Here is a 22,035-nt window from a genome sequence, read left to right as displayed (position 1 = left end):
AAACCGTAAATTACAGCTTCAAGTCACGACTTACGACTTTGTAGCGTTTCAGGCAACCCACTCGTGTTTTTCCGACCTGTTTTACCTGTGAAAGTCACTATAACGGCCACTCGTAACTTCCGACCCGTGAACTCGTACCAGATCGAACTGGTACGACTTCACAGGTCGGAAAAACACGAGTTACGGGTTGCCATAACGTCTTGTCAGCCGATGGAGTTAGCAGCCCCCGCCCTCGTCATGGATCTATTGGTCTATAGGTCCTCGTCCCTACGTCACCACATTCAGGCGCATCCCTTGGCTGCACACACAGAGAGGACCGCCCCTTTATGCCGTTCTCTCTCCTCATTGGATAAAACTTGTAGGATACGAGAAATGTTTTCTCCTCGGCTCAGAGCAGAGCAGAGGGACTGAGAGACCCGTGTTTCGGTCCAAACACTCTATGTAAGTGATTGCTGTCGGAAGATATAACTATTTAAGACTTATATGAACACAAAAATATCGCTTACTTCTGCTTTAATGGTTGGTCATTACATCTAAAATACAGTTGTTGCGCCACCATCAGGTGAAGAGACAATCCTGCAGTCGAGTCTTCATTTGGTAAATTACAAAATAAATATGATTCTGTGGAGTTTTAATCAATCTTAATCAATTGAATTGAATCACAATATTTGAACACTGCTCCAAAGAAGAGTTGATAAAAACTCTTATTTTGATATCAAGAGAATTGTTATTGATGTGAGAACCTGTTGGAAGCAGCATTATGTGAGATACAAGCAGAACCCATTCAAGTGAGCAACACCAGCAGAATCTGAAATACTGTAATCATAGTATTGATACCTGGAGAACCTGATAAGAACGTCTTTAAACGTCAGTGTATTTAGTAGAACCATATAGAATTAAAGTTACGTTAATGACACTAATAGAACGTTAAAGGAATAGTTCAACATTTTGGCAAATCGGCCCATTGCCACAATCCCCATAGTCTTAGCAGTAGGTTTGTTACCTTGCAAGCTACGGCGGAGCAGAGCCGCGAGCTGCTCAGAGCTACGCTACGGAGGCTAATGGGATTTCTTGGTTTTCCTCATCAAATACACAATCCAACAACTCCAAAACGCTCTGGTGGACAAGTTGTGACCTGCACATTCACCACGCTATGAGATAATAACAGAACGTTACCAGACAGAGTTGTTTTAGAGGGAAATTCATGCAAAACCGCTGATGCGCGTTGCCTTCAGGGACAGTTTTTCAGCAAGCAGTCTCTGCGTTTGCCTCGAAAACAACTCTTGTAACGTTCTGTTATTATCTCATAGTGTGGTGAATGTGCACGTCACAACTTGTCCACCAGAGCGTTCTGGAGTTGTTGGATTGTGTATTTGATGAGTTTGATGAGGAAAACCAAGAAATCCCATGAGCCTCCGTAGCGTAGCTCTGAGCAGCTCGCGGCTCTGCTCCGCCGTAGCTTGCAAGGTAACAAACCTACTGCTAAGACTATGGGGATTATCGGCCAATTTGCCAAAATGCTGAACTTTCCCTTTAAAGAACCGGACCTGGATTCAAAGATTGACAGAACGAGTAGAACCTCACAGAACCGGTCCTGTCAAACCGGAGGAACCCTGTAGAACCGTACATGGGTTCAGGTTTCCTGCTGAACCTTTGAGGCCGTGTGTCATATCTCCGTGGTAGTGGCGGTAGAACGGTTCAAATGGACATGTCAGCGTAATCAATCACCTCACAGAACCAGAGCGACGGCAGTGGAACCAGCGGAACCAGCCGTGCAGAACAGATCTTCAGAAAACGACTGAGCGTTGGATCTTTTTTTATTTTTCAGGCGATGTTCTCATGTTCTTTAAATTTTTTCACAGTTGATGTTTTTTTTTTATGGTCTAATCTTTTTTTTTTTTTAATCGTTCCATGCAAAAACATAAAGAACCAGACCTTTGTGTTCCTGCATCTCCATGGAAACTCATGCTTCAAACAGTCACATGACTCCTGAGGAGCTGCTGTGATTGGCTGGCAGCTGGAGGTCACATAACCTCTCTCCTGTCCTTTTTTTCTTTTCCCAGCATCCTTTGCTGCGTGGCTCCGCCCTCAGTGGGAGGGTCATTTACCGTGTCACCATCGGGGGGGCGGGGCCGCCCTCCCTCCTCCTCCTCCTCCTCCTCCTCCTTTTCCTCCTCCCAGTGACATCATCATGACACTGTTACATCATTGCTGTGATGTCATCATGCAGCATGCAACAGCACAGGAGGATCGTGGGACTTTTTTAAGCCCCGCCCGGCAACAACTTGTCCCGTCCTCCCCGTTCTCGGCCCGTTACTACGATGGTACAGTCAGTCCCGCCTCCTGACACTACGACTTGCCCTCTCTTTCTTTATTGGTCAGTGGGGCCAAGGCAGGGTCCACCAATGAGGTGGCAGGAAACAGTTTGAACCAACCAATCACCATGTTTGACAGGTCCAGGTCGTCCAATAGAATCTGAGCGGAGCCCATGAAGGATTTATGATCCATCCGACCGTAGTCGCCCCACACGATGATCTACAGACAGGAGGACAGGTTGGTTAGAACTTCCTGTTTCACACGGGAACATAATGAAACATGGCGGACAGAGACACCTGTACATGGCCTCCATAGATATATACACATGGATGCCGCATTCGGGCTTGTCAGGCACCTCAACACCGCCGCCATCTTGGGTCGGGGTTTCTGGCCATAGACATATACGTCTGACAAGTAGTCAGACCCAGTCAGACCCTTGTAGAACAAATTTCAGTGTATGTATGCATGTGGGTGTGTGTCTGAGTATTTATAATAAATACATTTATTTAAAAAAATTCCAAAAAAAAAAAAAAAATGTTGTTGTTGAATCATAAATATATATCTGACATTTATTGGTTGAATATTCAGTGATTTATGGTGATTTTAATGATTGACAGACCTCTGCCTAATGCAGTACTGTAAGTAGACACGGCTTCCCCCGGCTCAAGATGGCGGCGGCGGTGGACAGCAGCGTCAGAGGCGGCATCTATGTGTATATATCTATGCATGGCATCAGGATGACATCACTGACCCATTGGTAGTGACCAGTGTTGGGCACCTACTTTTAAAAAGTAAAGTTAATTTCCCCCAAAAGAAACTGAGTTAGTGACTGAACTACTACATTGTAATGCATAATTCTTTTTAAATAAAATGCTCAACTAACCTCTCGTTAGGGGAAGAAGCCGTTTATCTGGAACTAAGTTGGTTAGTTCCAGATAAACGGCTTTTTTCCGACAAGTTGATGGACTGAAAAAAAATGTGTAGACTATATAATGTACGCCGTTGTTCCCAACACTGGTAGTGACACACTATACACTGTGTTTTTCCAATATCTAACTCTTGCAACAGAAAAGCTGTGGAAATGTTAAATATGGGCTCCAAATTTGTAACCTTAATATATATATATTTTTTTTATATAAACATATATGTTTTGCACCATCATTTCATATGTTTTTTTTGTCTACAATAACCCCTGGCATTATACATTTGCACTATTTTCTTTTTTTTAAATCTTTTTTTGTGTGTGTTATTTACCTTTCTTGTGTTATCTCAGCACTTATGATACTAAAGCAGAAGTAAGCGATATTTTTGTGTTAATATAAGTCTTAAATAGTTATATCTTCCGACAGCAATCACTTACATAGAGTGTTTGGTCTGAAATACGGGTCTGTCAGTCCCTCTGCTCTGCTCTGAGCCGAGGAGAAAACATTTATCGTATCCTACAAGTTTTATCCAATGAGGAGAGAGAACGGCACGAAGGGCTGTGTGTGTGCAGCCAAGGGACGCCGTGAATGTGGCGACGTAGGGACGAGGACCAATAGATCCATGACGAGGACGGGGGCTGCTAACTCCGTCGGCTGACAAGATGTTATGGTGCGTTCAAGGCAGCCCGTAACTCGTGTTTTTTCCGACCTGTGAAGTGGTACCAGTTCGATCTGGTGCGAGTTCACGGGTCGGAAGTTACAAGTGGCCGTTATAGTGACTTTCACAGGTAAAACAGGTCGGAGAAACACGAGTGGGTTGCCTGGAACGCTACAAAGTCTTAAGTCGTGACTTAAAGCTGTAATTTACGGTTTCAAAAGCCTGCCTGGAACGCAGCATTAGCCCAAACGACCGGATCGCTTACTTCTGCTTTAATGTAAATGATGTGCAACAAATAAAGTAAGACAAAAATACACACACACACATATACACTGTTTTCTCACCTGCAGGACTTTCCCTTCTGGATTCTCCTCAAACTGCAGCTGCTGTTGATAAAGAGGGTCGAGTGTTTTTCTCGCAAGACGAGTTCTCCTCTTCAACACACACTTCCCGTTGTCCATCAGATACACCTTCACGTATGCAGCTACACAAAAACACACACACACACACACACACGTTCAGTTCAGCTGCAGTGTGGTGAAACCAGGATCAGGTGTGTGTTACTGTGCAGTATTTTCACCTGGCGTGTTCTTGTTGCCTTGTTTACCCACAAGCCCCCGCGCTCGAATCACCTCCACATCCAGACGCTCCTTTCTGTACACCATGCCGATCTGGATGTCACCTGATCAACAAACAGCCAATCAGAGCTAATGTTAGATGACGTCACAGAGAAACTTGTCACAGCCCAATCACAGTCTTGATCCGTCAATTCCGACCAATAAGAATGGAGTATTGATTATCAGGCACTAAAGTATAAATATCTAAATACAAAAACTAGATATTAATACTGAAACTTTGATATATGATTAAGTATAAATGTGTCAAATGATAATAATATTAAATATTAATATATATGCATGTAAAAACTAATGTACCAACAACACATGATTATGGATATTGCTAACACTAATACTATTGATATTGTAAACACAAATATTAAAACTATTAATAAATCATAAAAACACTGATGCAACAATCCCATGCTAAATGTTTGTAATCATTGTTGTATTACCACAAATACATGTATGATATTCATGTGTGCAATATACATTTCAGAAAAATATAATTAATATTATTGTGCAAAAGTGAAAAAAAAAAAAAAGATTTGCATCAAGTTTTGATTGGCTGTTACCCATGGGGGGCGTGGCCAGAGTCTGTCGTCCAGCCAGCTGGGCGGGGCCTAATCCCTCCAAGAAGCCAGTGAATTGTTGGTCTGTCGCCAACTTCACGCCAGGAAATATAAGACTGAGATGATGTGGAGAAAAAACATAACAAATAAAAGTTATTACACAGAGAAGAAATAATATTAAAAGACAAATTACTGCATATTTAGTGTTGACTGTATGTTTAAAAAAGAAAGTATTCATACGCTCCAGGTTTGGGGTCCTCGGCGTCTGGGTCTCGACTCGGCTGTCGAGTAAAACGAGCTTTAAACTCAACAGCCAAACCGGTCTCTACACTCCTTTGGACAGGAAGTCTGATCACCTTCTTCTTCTTCTCCTCCTCTGAAAGGACAGAGAGAGGAAGATGATTTAATAATTACATCAACATCAACGCATCAGAGCATCAGCAGTGACTTCATCCGGCCTGCAGGGGGCAACAAAGATTTGTGTGGGTTGGTTTGTTGCCTCTAATCAAAGGTGCATCTCTTTTTAACCAGCTTTGCACAGTATGGGCACTGCCCATACTAACTGAATTGTTGAATGTTGTTTGTTGGTAAGTGTGTGTATTTAGTTTAACAGTGTGTGTCGACGGAGTGTTGCATGTCATTTCACTGCAATGATCTTGTGTTGTTGTATGTGACAAATAAATCATCTATCCATCTATCCATCTCAATCAATCAATCAATTTCCAGTAGTTCAACCCAACCAAGTATTGAGTGCATATAGATGGACATACCTTTCAGAAGGCCAACATTTCCATATTAAAAATGCATTTTTTAATTGGTCTTTTGTAATATTCAAATTTTTTTGAGATACTGAATTTTAGGTCTTCATTATATGCAAGCCATAATCATTACAGTTAAAAGAAATTAAATAAATAAAGACATGAAATATTTCATTCTGTTTGTAATGGATCTATATAATGTATGAGTTTCACTTTTTGAATTGAATTACTAACATAAATAAACTTTTCTATGATATTCTAATTTATTGAGATGCACCTGTATGTATTGATAAAACTATTAGATTTCCATTTAGAGTACTGATTGCACCAGAAACATCAAATCTCTGCGCTGTGAATGAAAACATTTTTGTATGTGGTGGTTTTCATTTTAACTGGTTGAACTGGGACTGACCCTCGGGGTTGAGCTGGGAGGCACTCTGACTCTTCTTTCCCAGTCCGACCATTCCCATCATCCTCGCTCCGAAACTGGAGCGTCTCTTCTTGTCATCGTCGTCGTCATCGTTTCTCCCCAACGAACAGATTTCTCCACCGACACTGGAGGACTTCTGGAGAGGTCCGGGTGCCGGCGCCGGCCTGAAAGAGGAGCAACAACACCTGTCAATCACCTGGAGGGGGAGGGGCATGAACAAACCTGCTATACTCACTTGAGGGCGAGTGCTATAGACCGGTGTTTCTCAACCAGGGGTACTTGGACCTCTAGTAGTAACTGGTGTAATTGCAAGGGGTACTTAAAATTATAAAATATCATTTTATTGAGTAAGCTTTACAGATATTTATCATTTTACTAAAATAACTGCAGAGGCTAAACTGAGGCTTTTTTCCTAATCCCATATGTTTTAATGGGAGATTGGTCACATTTTGTTGGTTTTGATTCACTCTTGTTTGTCTTTTTACATTTACTTCATTACACTATTCCTACAAAGTCAACACTTCCTGTGTTCTCTTCAAATTAATTTCTTAATTGGGCTTTTATTGTGAAACATCGCACAGGAAGATGTGTAAAACTCACTAACGTGCAATTAAAGTGTACAGCAACTTTTGAATCGTATATTTGCTTTCAGAACTGTTGATAAATATGCAATCAAAAAGGCTATTTCTATTCCTGTCAAATTGGTTTGGGACCTTTTTGCCCCCCCACCTCATGCCTGGGTAGTGGTGGGGGGCAAAGGGCGTCCTCAGGGTTGCTAAAAAAAAAATATGCAGGGGGTCCTGTGCCCTGAAAGAGTTGAGAACCACTGCTCTAGACCAGTGGTTCTCAAGCTTTTTTACATCAAGGACCCCTAAATTGACACAAATTAGACCATGGACCCCCATTGGACAAAATGTTGAAGCAAACACCAGAAATACACAAATATTTGTTCCGAGACTGAATAAAGTTTTGTAAATTCAAATTAGGGCCAATGGTGTGAATTTTTGCAAATATTATACATTTCTGGGGAAAAAAGTGGTACAATTTCTTCAAAAACATTTCTAGAAAGAAGTGGTAAAATTCTCAAAAAAAAAGGAAAACATTTTCTCGAAAAAATAAGTTAAAAAACGAAATCTATAAAAAGTGGTAAAATTTGTAAAAATAAAAAAAGAATTCTGAAAAAAAAAAAAAAGTTTAACAATTCTAGAAAAAATTGTAAAATTTCAAGAAAAAGTTGGGGACCCCCTTGAACCCTCTCAAGGACCCCTGGGGGTCCCCGGACCCCACGTTGAGAACCGCTGCTCTAGACAACCGCACCTGTCCGCTACCTGATGGGGAGCTGCAAACACACACCTGTCAGTCATTTAAAGGGGGTGTTGGGTGGGGCATAAAATCATACAAAGGAAGTGGGCGGAGTCATACTGTTGCTCCGACGACTGGTCTGACCCTTTGCAACAAGTGTTTGGTCGGTGTCTTACTTTGGAGGCTGAGGTTCCTCCACCTCCTCTCCCTCCTCCACTGATTCAGTCTTCTGTAACGAGGCTCCTCCTCCTCCTCCTCCTCCTCCTCCTCCTCCTGCTGCTGCTGCTGCTGCTACTTCCTGTGTCCCCGCCCCCACCTCCACTGATTGGCCTGATTCTAGAGCCTCCGCCCGACTGTGTCAGCCGACGAGAGGATAGCGCAGGAGCATGCAGGCAGGAACGTGCAGCAAGAGACAGAACGATGAAGAGTAAGGCATGCTAACATGCTACTTTATAGAGACATGCTAACATAGACAACAAGGCTAATATAACTCACACAAATCAACATGTTTAGAGGGACAGATTGTTGTAACATTCATAAGAGTTTAGTTATGAGGGAAGGAAGAGAGACGACATGCAACAAAGACGAAACTGAAGTGTGGGTTATATAGTATATTAGGAAACCCAGTTCATCAATTTCATGAGCTATATCTTATTATTTATCATATTTGATGGAGGCAGCATTATTTTTCGAGAGCAGCTTTGTGTATATTATGAAACTATTTGTTGTATTTTTTTTTTTATATTTCACTTTTCTTTGAACCACAGATTCTTTATTTGTAGAACAGGACAAGATAGGATGTCAACAACTGGAAATCTGCTCCATGGTTGGTTCCTGGTCTCACCTGATTCTGCGGATGGATCGAGTTTCGGAGGCGTTGGACATGGCTGACACGTCACTGACATCACTGTCGGATGATTTAAAGGACAGGCTGTCCCTCATCTGCACAGACAGGTGAGCAGGTGAGTGACATCACCAGTCATGATGTCTGTACAGTATTGTGTAAAACGCTGAAATGTTGCTCACCTTTGACGGATCCTTCATCACACCTGCAGAGACAGGAGAGCAATTTATGGATTATTTATTTTATTTAGACTCTCAGCTTTTGCTCACATACAAAAAAAGGATATGAACATGGCAGCAACAGCTCTGACTTAAAGGGATAGTTCAACATTTTGGCAAATTGGCCCGTTGCCATAATCCCTATAGTTTTAACAGTAGGTTCATTACCTTTAATTGTCGCTGCAATCTATTTTTAGAACGGCGGAGCAGAGCCGCGAGCTGCTCAGAGCTACGCTATGGAGGCTAATGGGATTTCTTGGTTTCCCTCATCTCGTGGACAATTTGTGACCTGCACATTCACCACGCTATGAGATAATAACGGAACGTTATGAGACAGAGTTGTTTTTCAGGTAAATTCATGCAAAACCGCTGATGTGCGTTCCTGTCGCGGGCAGTTTTTCGGCAAGCAGTCTCTGCATTTGCCTCGAAAACAACTCGGTCTTGTAACGTTCTGTTATTATCTCATAGCGTGGTGAATGTGCAGCTCACAACTTGTCCAAGAGCGTTGTGGAGTTGTTGGATTGTGTATTTGATGAGTTTGATGAGGGAAACCAAGAAATCCCATGAGCCTCCGTAGCGTAGCTCTGAGCAGCTCACGGCTCTGCTCTGCCGTTCTAAAAACAGCTTGCACTGACAATTAAAGGTAACGAACCTACTCTTAACACTATAGGGATTATGACAATGGGCCAATTTGCCAAAATGTTGAACTATCGCTTTAAATACAGCATGGGTAACTTCATACTCCTGACATCACAGAGGGGAAAGACCAAACAGAAAGATAAACCAAACAGCAGAACAGAGATTCAGCTTCGCTCTCTACCTCACGTTCGGACTGTGAGGAATCGAAGGGAAAACAGCAAACATCTGCTGACCAGATGAAAACCCACCAGCAACAAGTAGCAACCAGCAAAACCAGACACTTCAAGTCATAGCCAGTGGACGCAAGGTTTCGTTTCACTTCACAGTTGGCTCAGAGAGAGAAAATATAAAAGACATAAAGACAGGACATCTACCTTCTTTGCTCGGCTGTATCACATCCCCTTCACATGACAATGATGAATGGATGGATGATTGATGAATGTAAAATGAAAGAAGAAATTCAACCAAACAAGAAATGATTCACAAACAATTCAGTTCACACAAACCAGGACAGGAGGGACAGATGAAAGGGTGACTGGATGGAGACAGACCTAAACAACAGACCTAAAGTTAGTTACAGGAGTCTAGTCTACAACGACAAGGACCATTTAGGCAGTAATTTAACATAAACATGGAAAAGTGCAGAGTCTTTAGCTTCAGTCTCTCTTCACCCACAGTCAGTGTGTTTACATATACGTCCTGATCTCTCTATGCAGATGATGCACAGTCGTATATTCCTGTCCACTTTTCTCATTTCTGCACTTTGCACAAAATACAGCTACAAAGCTCACTTCAGCTCACTTTTAAACAATATTTCATCAACTCCAAGTGAAACATCTGACCTCCAGACATGAAACATACCAGTGTGCATTGACTCAACAGCTGCAACTTTCCACCTAAACTGTGGTGCATCAGTTGAAACAAACCTTTTCAAACTGCCTTTAAAAATCGAATGTCTATCACCGAATCATTTTATTGTTTTGTTATTCATCTACTGTAGTATTACTTTTTATTATTTTCTTTATATATGTATCACATTGCTCTTTCTAGCTCTTTGAAAATATATTAATAAAACCACAAATCGAATAAATTGGAGCGGCATTATTATCATGATAATGTGGAAGACTAAATCAGAAAATGAAGTAAAAGTGGCACAGAAAGGAAATCTAAACCAACACTAACTACCGCACTTCCTCTAATCAACATCTCCCAGGGCAAAGGTCACTGGAGCTAACAGTCTGCCCCCACATGGGCGTGGCGAACAGGTGGTACATTACCATTGGCAGTTTTTTTCTGCTGGTCCTCCCATGTGACCTCTACATCATGACAGACAGAGAGAGGTGATTGGTCAGACGACAGTCACACCCTGAAACACTTGCTCTGTTCAGGTGATCCCTCTGACATTAAACCAGTTAAACCATCAGGGGTCAAATCCCAAGACTCATTAACAACATCTGATCAGTTTACGAGCTGACGAGGATAACTCAGATCGGCCCGAGGCTGACTTGCCTTTTCTGGTCCCTCCAGGTGTCGCTGAACGTCTGTCTGGCTCTGATGACATCAGCATGATGTAACCAAGATCAACACATGAATGAATGAATGAATGAATGAATGAATGAATGAATCAGTGATGGTGGGGAATGAAAAATCCTAAACTGGACTGATTTACTGCTGGTTGATCACTACCGGCAAACCAAACTTATGATGTACACACCTGGAGTCAGTGGGGGCGGGGCCGGTGAGGGGGCAGGTGAAGGTGTAGGTGTGGGGGCAGGTGTTGGGGGTATTGATCGAGGAGGTGGGGCTGCAACAGGTGTGGGTGCAGGAGCAGGTGCGGGGGCAGGTGCGGGTCCAGGGGTAGGTGCAGGGGTAGGTGCGGGAGTGGGGGCAGGAGTTGGGGCAGGGGCAGGTGCAGGTGCAGGGGCGGGTGCAGGGGCAGGGGCAGGAGCAGGTGCAGGTGCAGGGGCGGGTGCTGGTGCAGGTGTGGGTGCAGGTGTGGGTGCAGGTGCAGGGGCAGGGGCAGGTGCAGGGGCGGGTGCTGGTGCAGGTGTGGGTGCAGGGGCAGGGGCAGGTGCAGGGGCAGGGGCTGGGGCAGGTGCAGGGGCAGGTGCAGGGGCAGGAGGTGGGGCAGGAGGTGGGGCATGTGCAGGTGCAGGGGCAGGGGCAGGAGGTGGGGCATGTGCAGGTGCAGGTGCAGGGGCAGGGGCAGGAGGTGGGGCATGTGCAGGTGCAGGTGCAGGGGCAGGAGGTGGGGCATGTGCAGGTGCAGGGGCAGGTACAGGGGCAGGAGGTGGGTGAGGTTGGATTGGTCCAGAAGGCGGCGGAGCTTGGATTCGTATAACAGGAGGTTGGTGATTGACAAGAGGAGGGGGTTGTTTGTGGGGAATGGGAGGGACCATGGTTGCAGGTGGTGCTCCTGTGGCGGGCGGGGCCATAACTGATGGACAGCGAAAGATGTAATAGAAAATGAAAAAGAAGAGATGATAAAAAGATGAATAAATGAAAACAGACAGTGGAATGAAGAATGATGATCTGTTCCAACAGCTAACCATTCACATGGCTGGTTTTATCTCTATCAGTCTAAAGCTACCATTTGTCAACACCAAGAATATCGTATTACCAAAGTATTATTAAAGATCAGTACAGCATCACTACAACTACATCACTACAGCTACCCAAAGGTCTTACGGAGAAGCCAAGCTGTTCTAGTTCTACACAACTGTTGCTCTACACACAGATCCCAGTCTGTACCTGTTTGCACAATGTCAGCAGGTTCTCCATCTGAAAGACACAACTCACTGTTAGACCATTACAGCCACCAGAAGGCCACCTTCTTCTTTCTCTGTCTTTATGCAGACAACACACAGTTATACGCCACAGTAACCCCCAACTAAACTGTCCACAAAATCCTCATCGTTGGCTCCAATGGTGCGCCTTAACATTTTACTTAAGAGCACTTCACGGTCGCCAACAGTTTTCTTATAAACCTGGTACAGATTGAGGTTGGAAGGTAGAAACCTTTTCATCTGTCAGACCAAAGCCTTTACTGATCAACCCCAGAAAAACCTGCCAAACTGATTGGTAGGTTGTTGGAGGCATCACTTAACAAGTAACTACTATCTCTAATGGACATACTTCTGTCTGGGGCTCCTTTGGGTGGGACGGCGGGCAGCTGGCGTCCTCGGCGGCTGCAGATCGGCGTACCTGATGGACTCGTCGTCTGGGCCCTGTTGGACAAGATCAGAAATCAAACTACCATCCTGACAGGAGGGAACTCAGTGGTTATTGTGGTCATTAGTATTATAGGATTAAGGATGTTGTTTATAAGTAGGTTTGTGCCAGGCCATGCAACACTATGTTTCCTACAAACAGACTAGTGGCCAATATACTGTGGGCCTGAGAGGTGAAGACACCAATGAGTCAATGCACTAGACACTGTCTCCATGGTTATAAGGACTGATTTGATCATTGGGGTATTTGGCACAAAGAAACCGCACTGATCATCCATTCTCCGTGTCTTGACCATTCAGCTGATGAAGAAACCAGAACTGATTTAAGCAAAGCAGAGTTGTGAGCCATGCTGTCCTGCTGCCGTATCAGACTGAACCCAAAACGTCCAGACTTCTCTGAGGTCTGAAAGAACTCAGATGACAGATGCACTAATTCATTTCCATTTCCTGCTCTTTACCACATCGTTATTAGGCCAAAAACTTTAATTAATTTCCATTGAAATCTGTCAGGGCTAAAGGCTGATAAACCAAAGTCTGGCTCAGTCTGGAGGTTTGGAGTTGAGTTCACAGCAGGACAACACGACTACAAAAGTTCAATCTGGAGACTCATGCAGTGTAACAACAAACGTACAAAAGCCAAACAAAAACGAACAAACAACGCCGGCATGCTGTTAAACCCATGAATCAGAAAAATTAACAAAAAATAAAGGTGAGCATGCAAAAAAGAAAAGATTAAGGGTGTGGTGATTCTTCAGACGGATGTCATGCTTCGAGCTTTGAGGATAAAAATAACTGTCAGCAAACACCATGGAGACGGAGGCGGTTTCTGATCGGTCAGCCGTCGGTCACCTGGTAAGGGCAGGTGAAGAGGGGGCGGAGCGTCTAGACCTCAGGTGGCCAGAGTCGGCTCGGTCAGTGGAGTGTGAGCGTGTGTAGACGGGTCGGTCCACCATCGCTCGCTGGTCAGCTGACCGAGAGCGACTATAGTAATCCCGCCGGTCCATCCCCCGACTGTACCTGCACATCACCATGACAACCATCACCCACCATCACCATGAAAAACCACTGCACCTGCACACCTGTGACAACCAGGCTGCTGTCAGCAGATTGGCTGGTTGTACCTGTGGATGGTTGGGGGTGAACAGGAAGCGTAAGGCACTGACACCTGGAAATCAAAAACCAAAGAAGGCGGCGAGATGCCAAGAGAACTCTGTTGTCTCAGTTACAAACTGGACACAGTTGATGTCAAGAGTTTGGGCATCTGATTAACCAAGAGCACAGATCTGAACTCGGTGTACTGGGTGGAGGAGGAGGAATTACTAAGGAACTACACCTACTACCTGAGCACTGTCCGTTATTCAGTTTACCTGAGCAATTCTTCATCATAGGCATCGGGTTCGTAGGGGAAGTCAGGGATGAAGTCCTCACTGAAGAACAGAAAAACATCACAACTCTCGAACATACTGAAGCTAAGGTCAACTTTTACCTCTATAGTGGGATAGAGCACGCACATCCAAAGTATTGCAGGTGCAGGACTAACAAACAAGTAGACTTTTTGAAAAAAGGGTGAAGTCCGCACACTGTTGTAGCTCCTCAAATGTTTATTGTAGGCTAAAGGATCAATGTTTCAACCACATAGATCTTCGTCAGGAAGGACGAAGATCTATGTGAGCGAAACGTTGATCCTTTAGCCTACAATAAACATTTGAGGAGCTACAACAGTGTGCGGACTTCACCCTTTTTTCAAAAAGTCAACTTTTACCTCTACACTACATTACCCCAAAATCCCACAGGCTCACCTATAGTCCACACAGTTCCCATTCATCATGTGGTTTGTCCAGGGAGTTTGGTTCGGACCGTTATAATATCTGACGTTTGGAGACGAGAAAGCGATGATTTATCCAACACTTACTGCAACTTCTGATAATATAAGTATAACCACTACAATAACTACTACTATGACTACCAGTACTACTACTACTGCAATTCTTCAGTCAGTATTTGGCGTACCTGTCATGGGAATCGAGAGAATTGGCAACAGACATCCTCCTCACCGATCTCCTGAATACACAGAAAGCCAAACTGTGTTCAATACAACTGTACTACAACCAGTACTACAACCAGGAGTAGCATCTGGACTCCTGGACCACCTGAACTAACCGGTAGTTAAAGGAGTACAACTCCAACAAATAGCCATAGCAGAAACAGTGGTGACACTATCACCTGTGGCATTACAAGTACTAAAACCTCAACAACTGGGAGTACACACAGTACCAAAACCAGTACTAAGACTAGGAGTACAACAGGGGCTACAACTAGTACCACACCCAGTAATCAAACCACTATGACGAGCACAACTAACCAATGCTACATCCAGTGGTAGTAGAAAAACGACCGGTACTGAAAACTAAAGATGCACCAATCCAGCTTTTTCAGTCCCAGTTCCAATACCTATTCCTGGGCTTAGCGTATCGGCCGACACCCGATATCGATCCAATTGTGTTTTGCAATGCAATCGCCACACCTCCCAACATTTCCATTGCCGGTATTGCAAGTAGCCATCCAACTTGTTGGCTGAAACACTTCCATACAGCTAACCCTTTGGCTCGCTCCATGTTGTTGTTGTTCTGTGTTAACATGCTGCTGACATGTGATGTAACAGTGGATAGATTGGTGTCATGGATCGGCCACATTATCTGATATTTGATCTAGCTATTTAGTCAATATCTGGGCCGATATCCAATCTCAGTAGGCTATCGGATCGGTGCATCCCTACTGAAAACCAGTACTAAAACACAGACTGTGTTTCGATCTACAACCTTTATTGAAACCAATACTACAACAAAAGTACGGCCAGTACTAGAACCAGAACTACAACCCAACATCCAGCCCTGACCTGGGTGCTGGTTCAGACCTGTCGATACAGTACTGTATTGGTTTATCTGACAGAGACGGTGTATCTGATACTGACTATGCTGCTGAGGCCTGATCAGATAATGTTCTCCTTGAACACATTATCATACTTTGTCCTAGAGACTGTGCAGTGCTGATTGGCTGCTGTCCAGGCGACCCAGGTCAGGTATTGTGCTGTGTGTTGCCATCGTTACCTGTTCAGGCTACTGTACTGGCCGGCATCAGAGTATGCCCGGCTCAGTTTGGAGCCTCGCAACAGACGCACAGCATCTTCCCGGTACAACGGGTACAGAGGGTTACCGCTGGCAACCACAGGTCAGAGGTCAGCAAAGGTCAAAAAAGATCAGAGGTCAAAGAGCGTCAGAGGTCAGCAGAGGTAAGAGGTCAGAGGTCAGGAGGAGAGTAAAATGAAGCGGAGACGTTTCAAAAAGCTGCCTGGTTGCCTGGACACCATCAGGTAAATTAACTCAAATACATAAAGTTCCACTGAAACTGGTGGAAACACATTTAAACCAAACAATAAAGTTCCTGCCAGAACTCAGTAACCTAATCTCATCTCATCTCATTTGTCCCCGCTGGTCTCATCTTAGTTTATCATCTTATTTAATCTCTTATGTCTGGTTTTATCTACAGCTATCTCCTCTCACCACCACCTGAATCTTCTCTTCTTTATATATTGTCATATCAGATCTAATTCTCATGTCTCATCTAATTTCGGGTATCATTTCATTTTATATACTATATAGTCAAATTTGTATCATTATTATCTAAGTTCAACTCATCCCATTCAATCTATTTATCATGAATCATAACAAAAACACCACACAGAGAGCACTCAGTAGCAGCTGGTTACCTTTGAGGAGGCGGTTGGCTCGGCGACCGAGACCTCATCCTGACCACATCAGATCGAGAGCAGTGATTGGACGACATCACTTGCTCCGGCACTGAGAGGGTGGAGCTGTGGAAGTCCCGCCCATTCTGTCTGTAGTCTGCACACAAAGAAGAAGAGCTGGGACTTGAACCAACAACTCTGACAGTGTTTTGCTCCAAAGACCCAGTTAGACCGGCTTTTATCACAGTTAATTAAGGATGAAATCAATTAATTTCAGTGTAAGCACCATAAGCCCTGGAATTACTGTTGATTATCCAGAACAGTGGGTAGATCATTGAAGGGAATGTCCGAAATGTGAATTTAAAGCGATAGCTCTGTTTTACTGTCACGCTCATATGAGTTTCACTTTGTTAAACTCATGAGCTGCAGGTGTTACAGTGTATGATGGGACATGAAGTTCACCTGATATCACCCCGATGCCGTCTTCACAGTCATAATCTGAAAACTCACTGTCACTGATCCTCTGAGACCCTGCAGAGAGAACGAAAGGTAGAGAGACACAGACAGAGAGAGGGAGCGAGAGAGAGGGAGGATGTTTAAGCCTGTAAGCAGCTCCTCTGTAATCCTCTACAGGAAGGTCAACTAATCTGACACAGAAACAGAAACAGTACAGGGAGATAAGAAACAACTGAGTTTGAGTTTACACATCAACATTAAAAGGACAGATTCACACATTTTACTTGAGTTTACCCCTCAGTCTCTCCTAAAGCCTTTAGGAAATCACATCAAAGACTATCGAACCCTCCTCAACCACCCTTGAACCTTTAAGAGCTGCTTACTTTAGGATTTTTGAAATAACAACAAATGCATTCGGAGCCCCCATCAAGGATTCCTAGATCCCAAACCTAGACCGGCGACAACCTTTAAATAATCCCTACGATCCCAACTACCAATCAAACGCCTTGAGAACACATGGAACCCCACTTGATGAACCTTAAAACCTTCTTGAGGATTATTGGGGATTTAAGACATTAAATACCACTGGGCCACTTCAAGGATTTACAGACCCATAACTAGCCGTTATAAAATCCCATACTAGCTTGAATTCTCTCAAGAACCTCTGTAGGGTCGTCTCAACAGTCTAAAGGGTATATAAATGACTCTAGGACCCCCTTAAAGACAGTTAATGTCTTCTACAATTGCTCCATTGGTATCCATCAAAACAACTAATTCTAGAAACTTCTGAAATTTGCATTTGCAGGGTTTCTGCACCTCTTAGAGACCCCAGGGGTTGCCTTGGGGACACATCCCCTAAGCAACCTAGGGTACTGTCAGTCATTTGTAGATCTGCCACAGTGATTTTGATTGATTTCTTTTAAGTACAACGTAATGATGTACTACTGTGACACTTTGACAAACATTCATAACCACCTTAAAAACTCCTGGGGTGACCTTAAACCTCCTTCAACCAACATAAGGGTTCCTAAAGTTACATCAACCTCTCAAAGACCCCTCGTACAACTCTGAAGACAGATAGAGCTCTTGGGAAATGCAAGAGCCTTCCTGAGGGCTGTTGCATGCTAAAGTGTCTGCAAGACACCCATTAAGTTTCTAAAACATTTGTGAAAACCTCTTATTAAATACTGGGAACCTCTCAAGAACATCCAGAACCCCTTAGATCCAAAATGCCACTAAAGAATTACTGGAACCTCCACCACCACCTGAAGTCTTCCTAAGGAACTTGAAGACCTCTGGTACAGCCTTGAAGACAACTGCTAACCCCTTCAGGACACCTATTCTTAAGAATATCAATGACTAGCAATGCTCCATCAAGGACCTCCTACAAAAATTTCTTGAGATGAGTCGTACCTATGAATTTCTATTAAAAAACCACATGGATCTCACGTGGACTATTTAATTGAAAACAAATTGTAGAGGTCAGTTTAGGAACACATGGAGGTAGATTAAAGTACTGTACGGTTCAAACCTTTGAAGTTCATGAATGTACATATCCTTACAGACACACTGAATCCTCCTTTACGTATAATTTCCAAAGAAAGTATGTTAACTTAACATCAGGGGGGGAAAGGCCATAGTTAGCCTTCACTACAATTAGTCAGCAACTACAACACAAATGCATACAGAGTTGTTGTTACCTGAGTTATAGTAAGGACCTTTGTCTGGCAAAGCATCATGGGAGGAAAGTAAAACAAAATCAACAGACAAGTAAAAAAAATTCAAAACAAAACTTGATGGTGAACAAAAAACACAAACACAAACACGTTTAGTGTGTGTTCTCACTCTGCAGCCTCCTGCTGGGCTGACTGGGTTCAGGCTGCAGTCCTCTCCTCTGCAGGTAGGGGGAGGCACTGGGCAGCGGCAAAGAGGAAACATCATGAAGCTGGAGTTTGTACCAGTGAGGCTGATCATCCAGTAAAGCCGACTCCAGTTCTATTAGAACCTAAAGAGACGTACGAAGAGAAAATGGAGAGAAAACTGGTTCTTAGAAGGTTCTGATGAGAGACGACCACATCTGTAACATGGACGTGCTCTGAATGTCCTGACCTCTCCCAGGAACTGGCTCTCCTCCTCTCGCACCCGGGCCTGATCCCAGACCGTCAGCTCCAACATCCGTTCTCTGAAGTCCCGCCCGTGGACCGGAGAGTACATGAAAGTCTGGTTCCACCGAGGCTCCACCGACTTCTTTACTGTCTTTGTCCTCCGCTTACTCTTGTCACTGAAAGGAGAGATTAGGACAATTAACAGCAACAACATCACAAAGCCACAAACACTTTTAAAGCAGAAGTAAGCGATATTTTTGTGTTAATATAAGTCTTAAATAGTTTTATCTTCCGACAGCAATCACTTCTATAGTGTTTGGACCGAAACACGGGTCTCTCAGTCACTCTGCTCTGAGCCAAGGAGAAAACTTTTCTTGTATCCTACAAGTTTTATCCAATGAGGAGAGAGAACGGCATGCAGGGCTGTGTGTGCAGCCAAGGGATGCGCGTGAATGAGGTGACGTAGGGACGAGGACCAATAGATCCATTACGAGGGCAGGGGCTGCTAACTCCATCGGCTGACAAGACGTTATGGTGTGTTCGGGGCACCCCGTAACTCTCACGGGACGGAAGTTACGAGTGGCCGTTATAGTGACTTTCACAGGTAAAACAGGTCGGAAAAACACGAGTGGTTTGTCTGGAACGCTACAAAGTCGTAAGTCGTGACTTGAAGCTGTAATTTATGGTTTCAAAAGCCTGCCTGGAACGCAGCATTAGCCAAAACGACCGGATCGCTTATTTCTGCTTTAATTATACAGAACCAGACCAGAGATTCAGCACATCAGCAAAACCAGATATATATGAAAACACAACCAAGGACAGGTCCTGGTCCATACATCTCTTGTTTTACCTTCTGTCTGGCAGGAGGTAGATCTTGACGTAGGGGTTTCTGGGTCGGCCATCATCTTGGACAGGAAGTTCTTTGGCTCCAAGAACCGTGACAATCAGCTGATGACCGACTTTGTCATACCAGAGCTTCACCTGTATAAACACATTTTAAAATGAAGACATTGTTAAACACAGAATACCAAACAGGTGTAGAGGAACCCAAAGACCAATAAACGAACCAAAGGCGACAGGAAGAGAATATGTGCAATCCTAAAGAAAAACTATACCCAGGAAAAAAAAAGACCATAACAAATGTAGAGACAAAACCTTAGCAACAGCAGAATAAGAACAAGAAAGGAGCCACACATTAGAGAAGTTGAACACAATCAAATGCACCCATAAAGAACCATCAACAGCCATATAGAGGCTTTATCATTGGAACAACCAAAGAAACCCACAAAGCTGAAGTAAAACCACATGAAACAGAAGCAGAAACACTGGCAACAGAGATGAACCCAACAGAACCACAAAGAAGACTAGTACCCGGCACAATATTAGAGGTCCGTGGGAAACAAACAGGTATAGAAACAAACAAACAAACAAGGGAAACCGTATTGACAAGGATTTTAAGACCGCTTAATCAACATGCACAATCTCCTGAAAAGGGCGGTGCTGGGAGCAGATCCCCAGACAACTGCCACAAGCTTTTTAGTATCTAGTTCTTCTCTCTGCTTTCCAGTGTTGTGATGATGTCACTTCCTCTAATTATTGTAAACACCTGTAATCAACCAATTTGCATTTGTTGTACTGAAGTATTAAAAAGGAAGCCACACAACAATTGAAAAATGTCGGTCCTGATAAAGGTCGATGGCCCGAAACGTTGACCCAGTAAACAGAGCTTTGATGTGAGTGCGGGAGTAAGTCGTGATTTTAACAAGCAAAACGCTGCATGTTCCTCACCAGGACAGAAGAACATTGGGCACATTGGAAGCAAAGAACTGCAGAACAGAGGGGAACCAAAGAGAACAGTATAGAGTACCAAAGGACCGAAAATGGGATAATTATCATCAAACCCAGCAGAACAGTTAAGGAACCATTTACAGAACAGCACTGAGAACAGGACCAAATCCCTGCAGACCAGGCGGTGGGTCATTTGAACAGAGCCTGACCCAGAACCACCAGAACTTAAGAAGAATTCAAGTGAAGAGACAACAAGAAGAAACTAGCCCGACAGAACAGGAGAGCTCAGCAGAACAGAAGTAGGACCGTATTAAACAGTTACAGAAGCCTTTAGTCAATTCTTATCACTGCTCTACAGCGGCGTCTCAGTTCAAATACTTCCACGACCCAGAGTACACTGTAATGTGGTATACTATGTACACTATGTGGTGCACAAATTTCGACAGTGACCACTGCTGTCGCCGGTCAGCACATCTACCGGCTCGTTTTGTTTGTAATTTCAATTAGCGATAATTATTAATCATACTTTTTTTTTTTTTTTTGCTTGTGTGGGCCACCTGTTTAATGTGAGGTGGAGATTACACCACCGCCACCGCTGCCGCCATGTCAGCCAGTTCCTCTTACTGGCGGAAAACACTGCCCTGCCCGTAAGTTGAGTTACATATTATATTCTGCTGCGTAGCCAAGACGGCGATCATTGAGGGTGGGAAGTTTCCATCGCTCCACACTCAGTGAAACCATCCAGGTTCTTTCAGTTCACTGCATTTTGACATAGCTACTAGTCAGTGTGGACGCACTTACATACTCAAGATAGTTAGTGTGAGTACGGAAGTATTGGAATTGAGACTCAACACAAGTGCTTGGCCACCATTTGCAAAGGGGGCGGGGCTATGACATCACTGGCACTAAGAACTACACTGTCCACTATCCACAAAGTTTCCGAACGTCATCTATGGTCAAAACCGGAAGCCGGTTTTGCATTTCCGGTGGAATTGTACGTTTACGTTTCCATGGTTTTCAGTCGTTGTCATAGTTGCGGTAAACACATGGATCTATTAGCGCTGGCTTTGAACACGGATGTCAATTTGTGTGATATCCATTGTTAAAAGCCGGTGTGATGATCCATGCGTTTTGCAGATTTTCATTGAAAAAAAATCCAAGCATTTACCACGACTACCGAAACCATGGAAATGTAAACATAAAATTCCACCGGAAGAGCAAAACCGGCAAAACAGGCTTACGTTTTTGACGTTCGGAAGAAGGTGGATAAGAGCTCCGTCACTAACCAGCATCTCACTGCTCTACAGTTTACCTGAATTCGAGGAACCAGAGGACGCCTGTTCACAGTCTGAAACACACACACACATCACCATGGAGATGGCTGTTAACTGACTGCTGATTGGCTGAGGAACTATGTGGCAGTGCAGTGCAGTG

The 22,035-nt window shown here is 43.9% G+C and overlaps 1 protein-coding gene across 23 annotated transcripts in view; it reads right to left on the bottom strand.

Annotated features, from left to right (window-relative positions):
- Positions 1 to 1,799: 1,799 nt before the first annotated feature.
- LOC146978354 (regulating synaptic membrane exocytosis protein 2-like) overlaps positions 1,800 to 22,035 on the bottom strand; it is a 41,011-nt gene continuing 20,775 nt past the window's right edge. For 5 of the 23 annotated variants that reach the window (XM_085790989.1, XM_085790982.1, XM_085790987.1 and 2 more), the window contains 27 exons: positions 21,914 to 21,949; positions 19,664 to 19,794; positions 18,818 to 18,989; positions 18,554 to 18,713; positions 18,409 to 18,432; positions 16,715 to 16,783; positions 16,274 to 16,409; positions 15,615 to 15,722; positions 14,518 to 14,568; positions 14,307 to 14,375; positions 13,875 to 13,934; positions 13,357 to 13,524; positions 12,413 to 12,504; positions 12,029 to 12,058; positions 10,992 to 11,714; positions 10,787 to 10,828; positions 10,555 to 10,593; positions 9,652 to 9,678; positions 8,603 to 8,625; positions 8,421 to 8,518; positions 7,753 to 7,929; positions 6,257 to 6,438; positions 5,327 to 5,462; positions 5,090 to 5,202; positions 4,478 to 4,579; positions 4,242 to 4,381; positions 1,800 to 2,535 (listed from right to left, as the gene is read on the bottom strand). In XM_085790989.1, the coding sequence (XP_085647115.1) occupies positions 2,350 to 2,535; positions 4,242 to 4,381; positions 4,478 to 4,579; positions 5,090 to 5,202; positions 5,327 to 5,462; positions 6,257 to 6,438; positions 7,753 to 7,929; positions 8,421 to 8,518; positions 8,603 to 8,625; positions 9,652 to 9,678; positions 10,555 to 10,593; positions 10,787 to 10,828; positions 10,992 to 11,714; positions 12,029 to 12,058; positions 12,413 to 12,504; positions 13,357 to 13,524; positions 13,875 to 13,934; positions 14,307 to 14,375; positions 14,518 to 14,568; positions 15,615 to 15,722; positions 16,274 to 16,409; positions 16,715 to 16,783; positions 18,409 to 18,432; positions 18,554 to 18,713; positions 18,818 to 18,989; positions 19,664 to 19,794; positions 21,914 to 21,949 (3,294 nt within the window). In that variant the 3' untranslated portion in view covers positions 1,800 to 2,349. The remainder of the gene's footprint in view (positions 2,536 to 4,241; positions 4,382 to 4,477; positions 4,580 to 5,089; positions 5,203 to 5,326; positions 5,463 to 6,256; positions 6,439 to 7,752; positions 7,930 to 8,420; positions 8,519 to 8,602; positions 8,626 to 9,651; positions 9,679 to 10,554; positions 10,594 to 10,786; positions 10,829 to 10,991; positions 11,715 to 12,028; positions 12,059 to 12,412; positions 12,505 to 13,356; positions 13,525 to 13,874; positions 13,935 to 14,306; positions 14,376 to 14,517; positions 14,569 to 15,614; positions 15,723 to 16,273; positions 16,410 to 16,714; positions 16,784 to 18,408; positions 18,433 to 18,553; positions 18,714 to 18,817; positions 18,990 to 19,663; positions 19,795 to 21,913; positions 21,950 to 22,035) is intronic. The other 18 variants (XM_085791005.1, XM_085790984.1, XM_085791001.1 and 15 more) reach the window with 16 other exon arrangements.

This window comes from Trachurus japonicus, chromosome 11 (genome assembly GCF_045865225.1).
Source record: "Trachurus japonicus isolate A0001 chromosome 11, Traja_1.0".
Taxonomy (NCBI): domain Eukaryota; kingdom Metazoa; phylum Chordata; class Actinopteri; order Carangiformes; family Carangidae; genus Trachurus; species Trachurus japonicus.
Note: the sequence above shows the minus strand (reverse complement) of the source record. Positions and strands in the feature narration are given on the sequence as shown.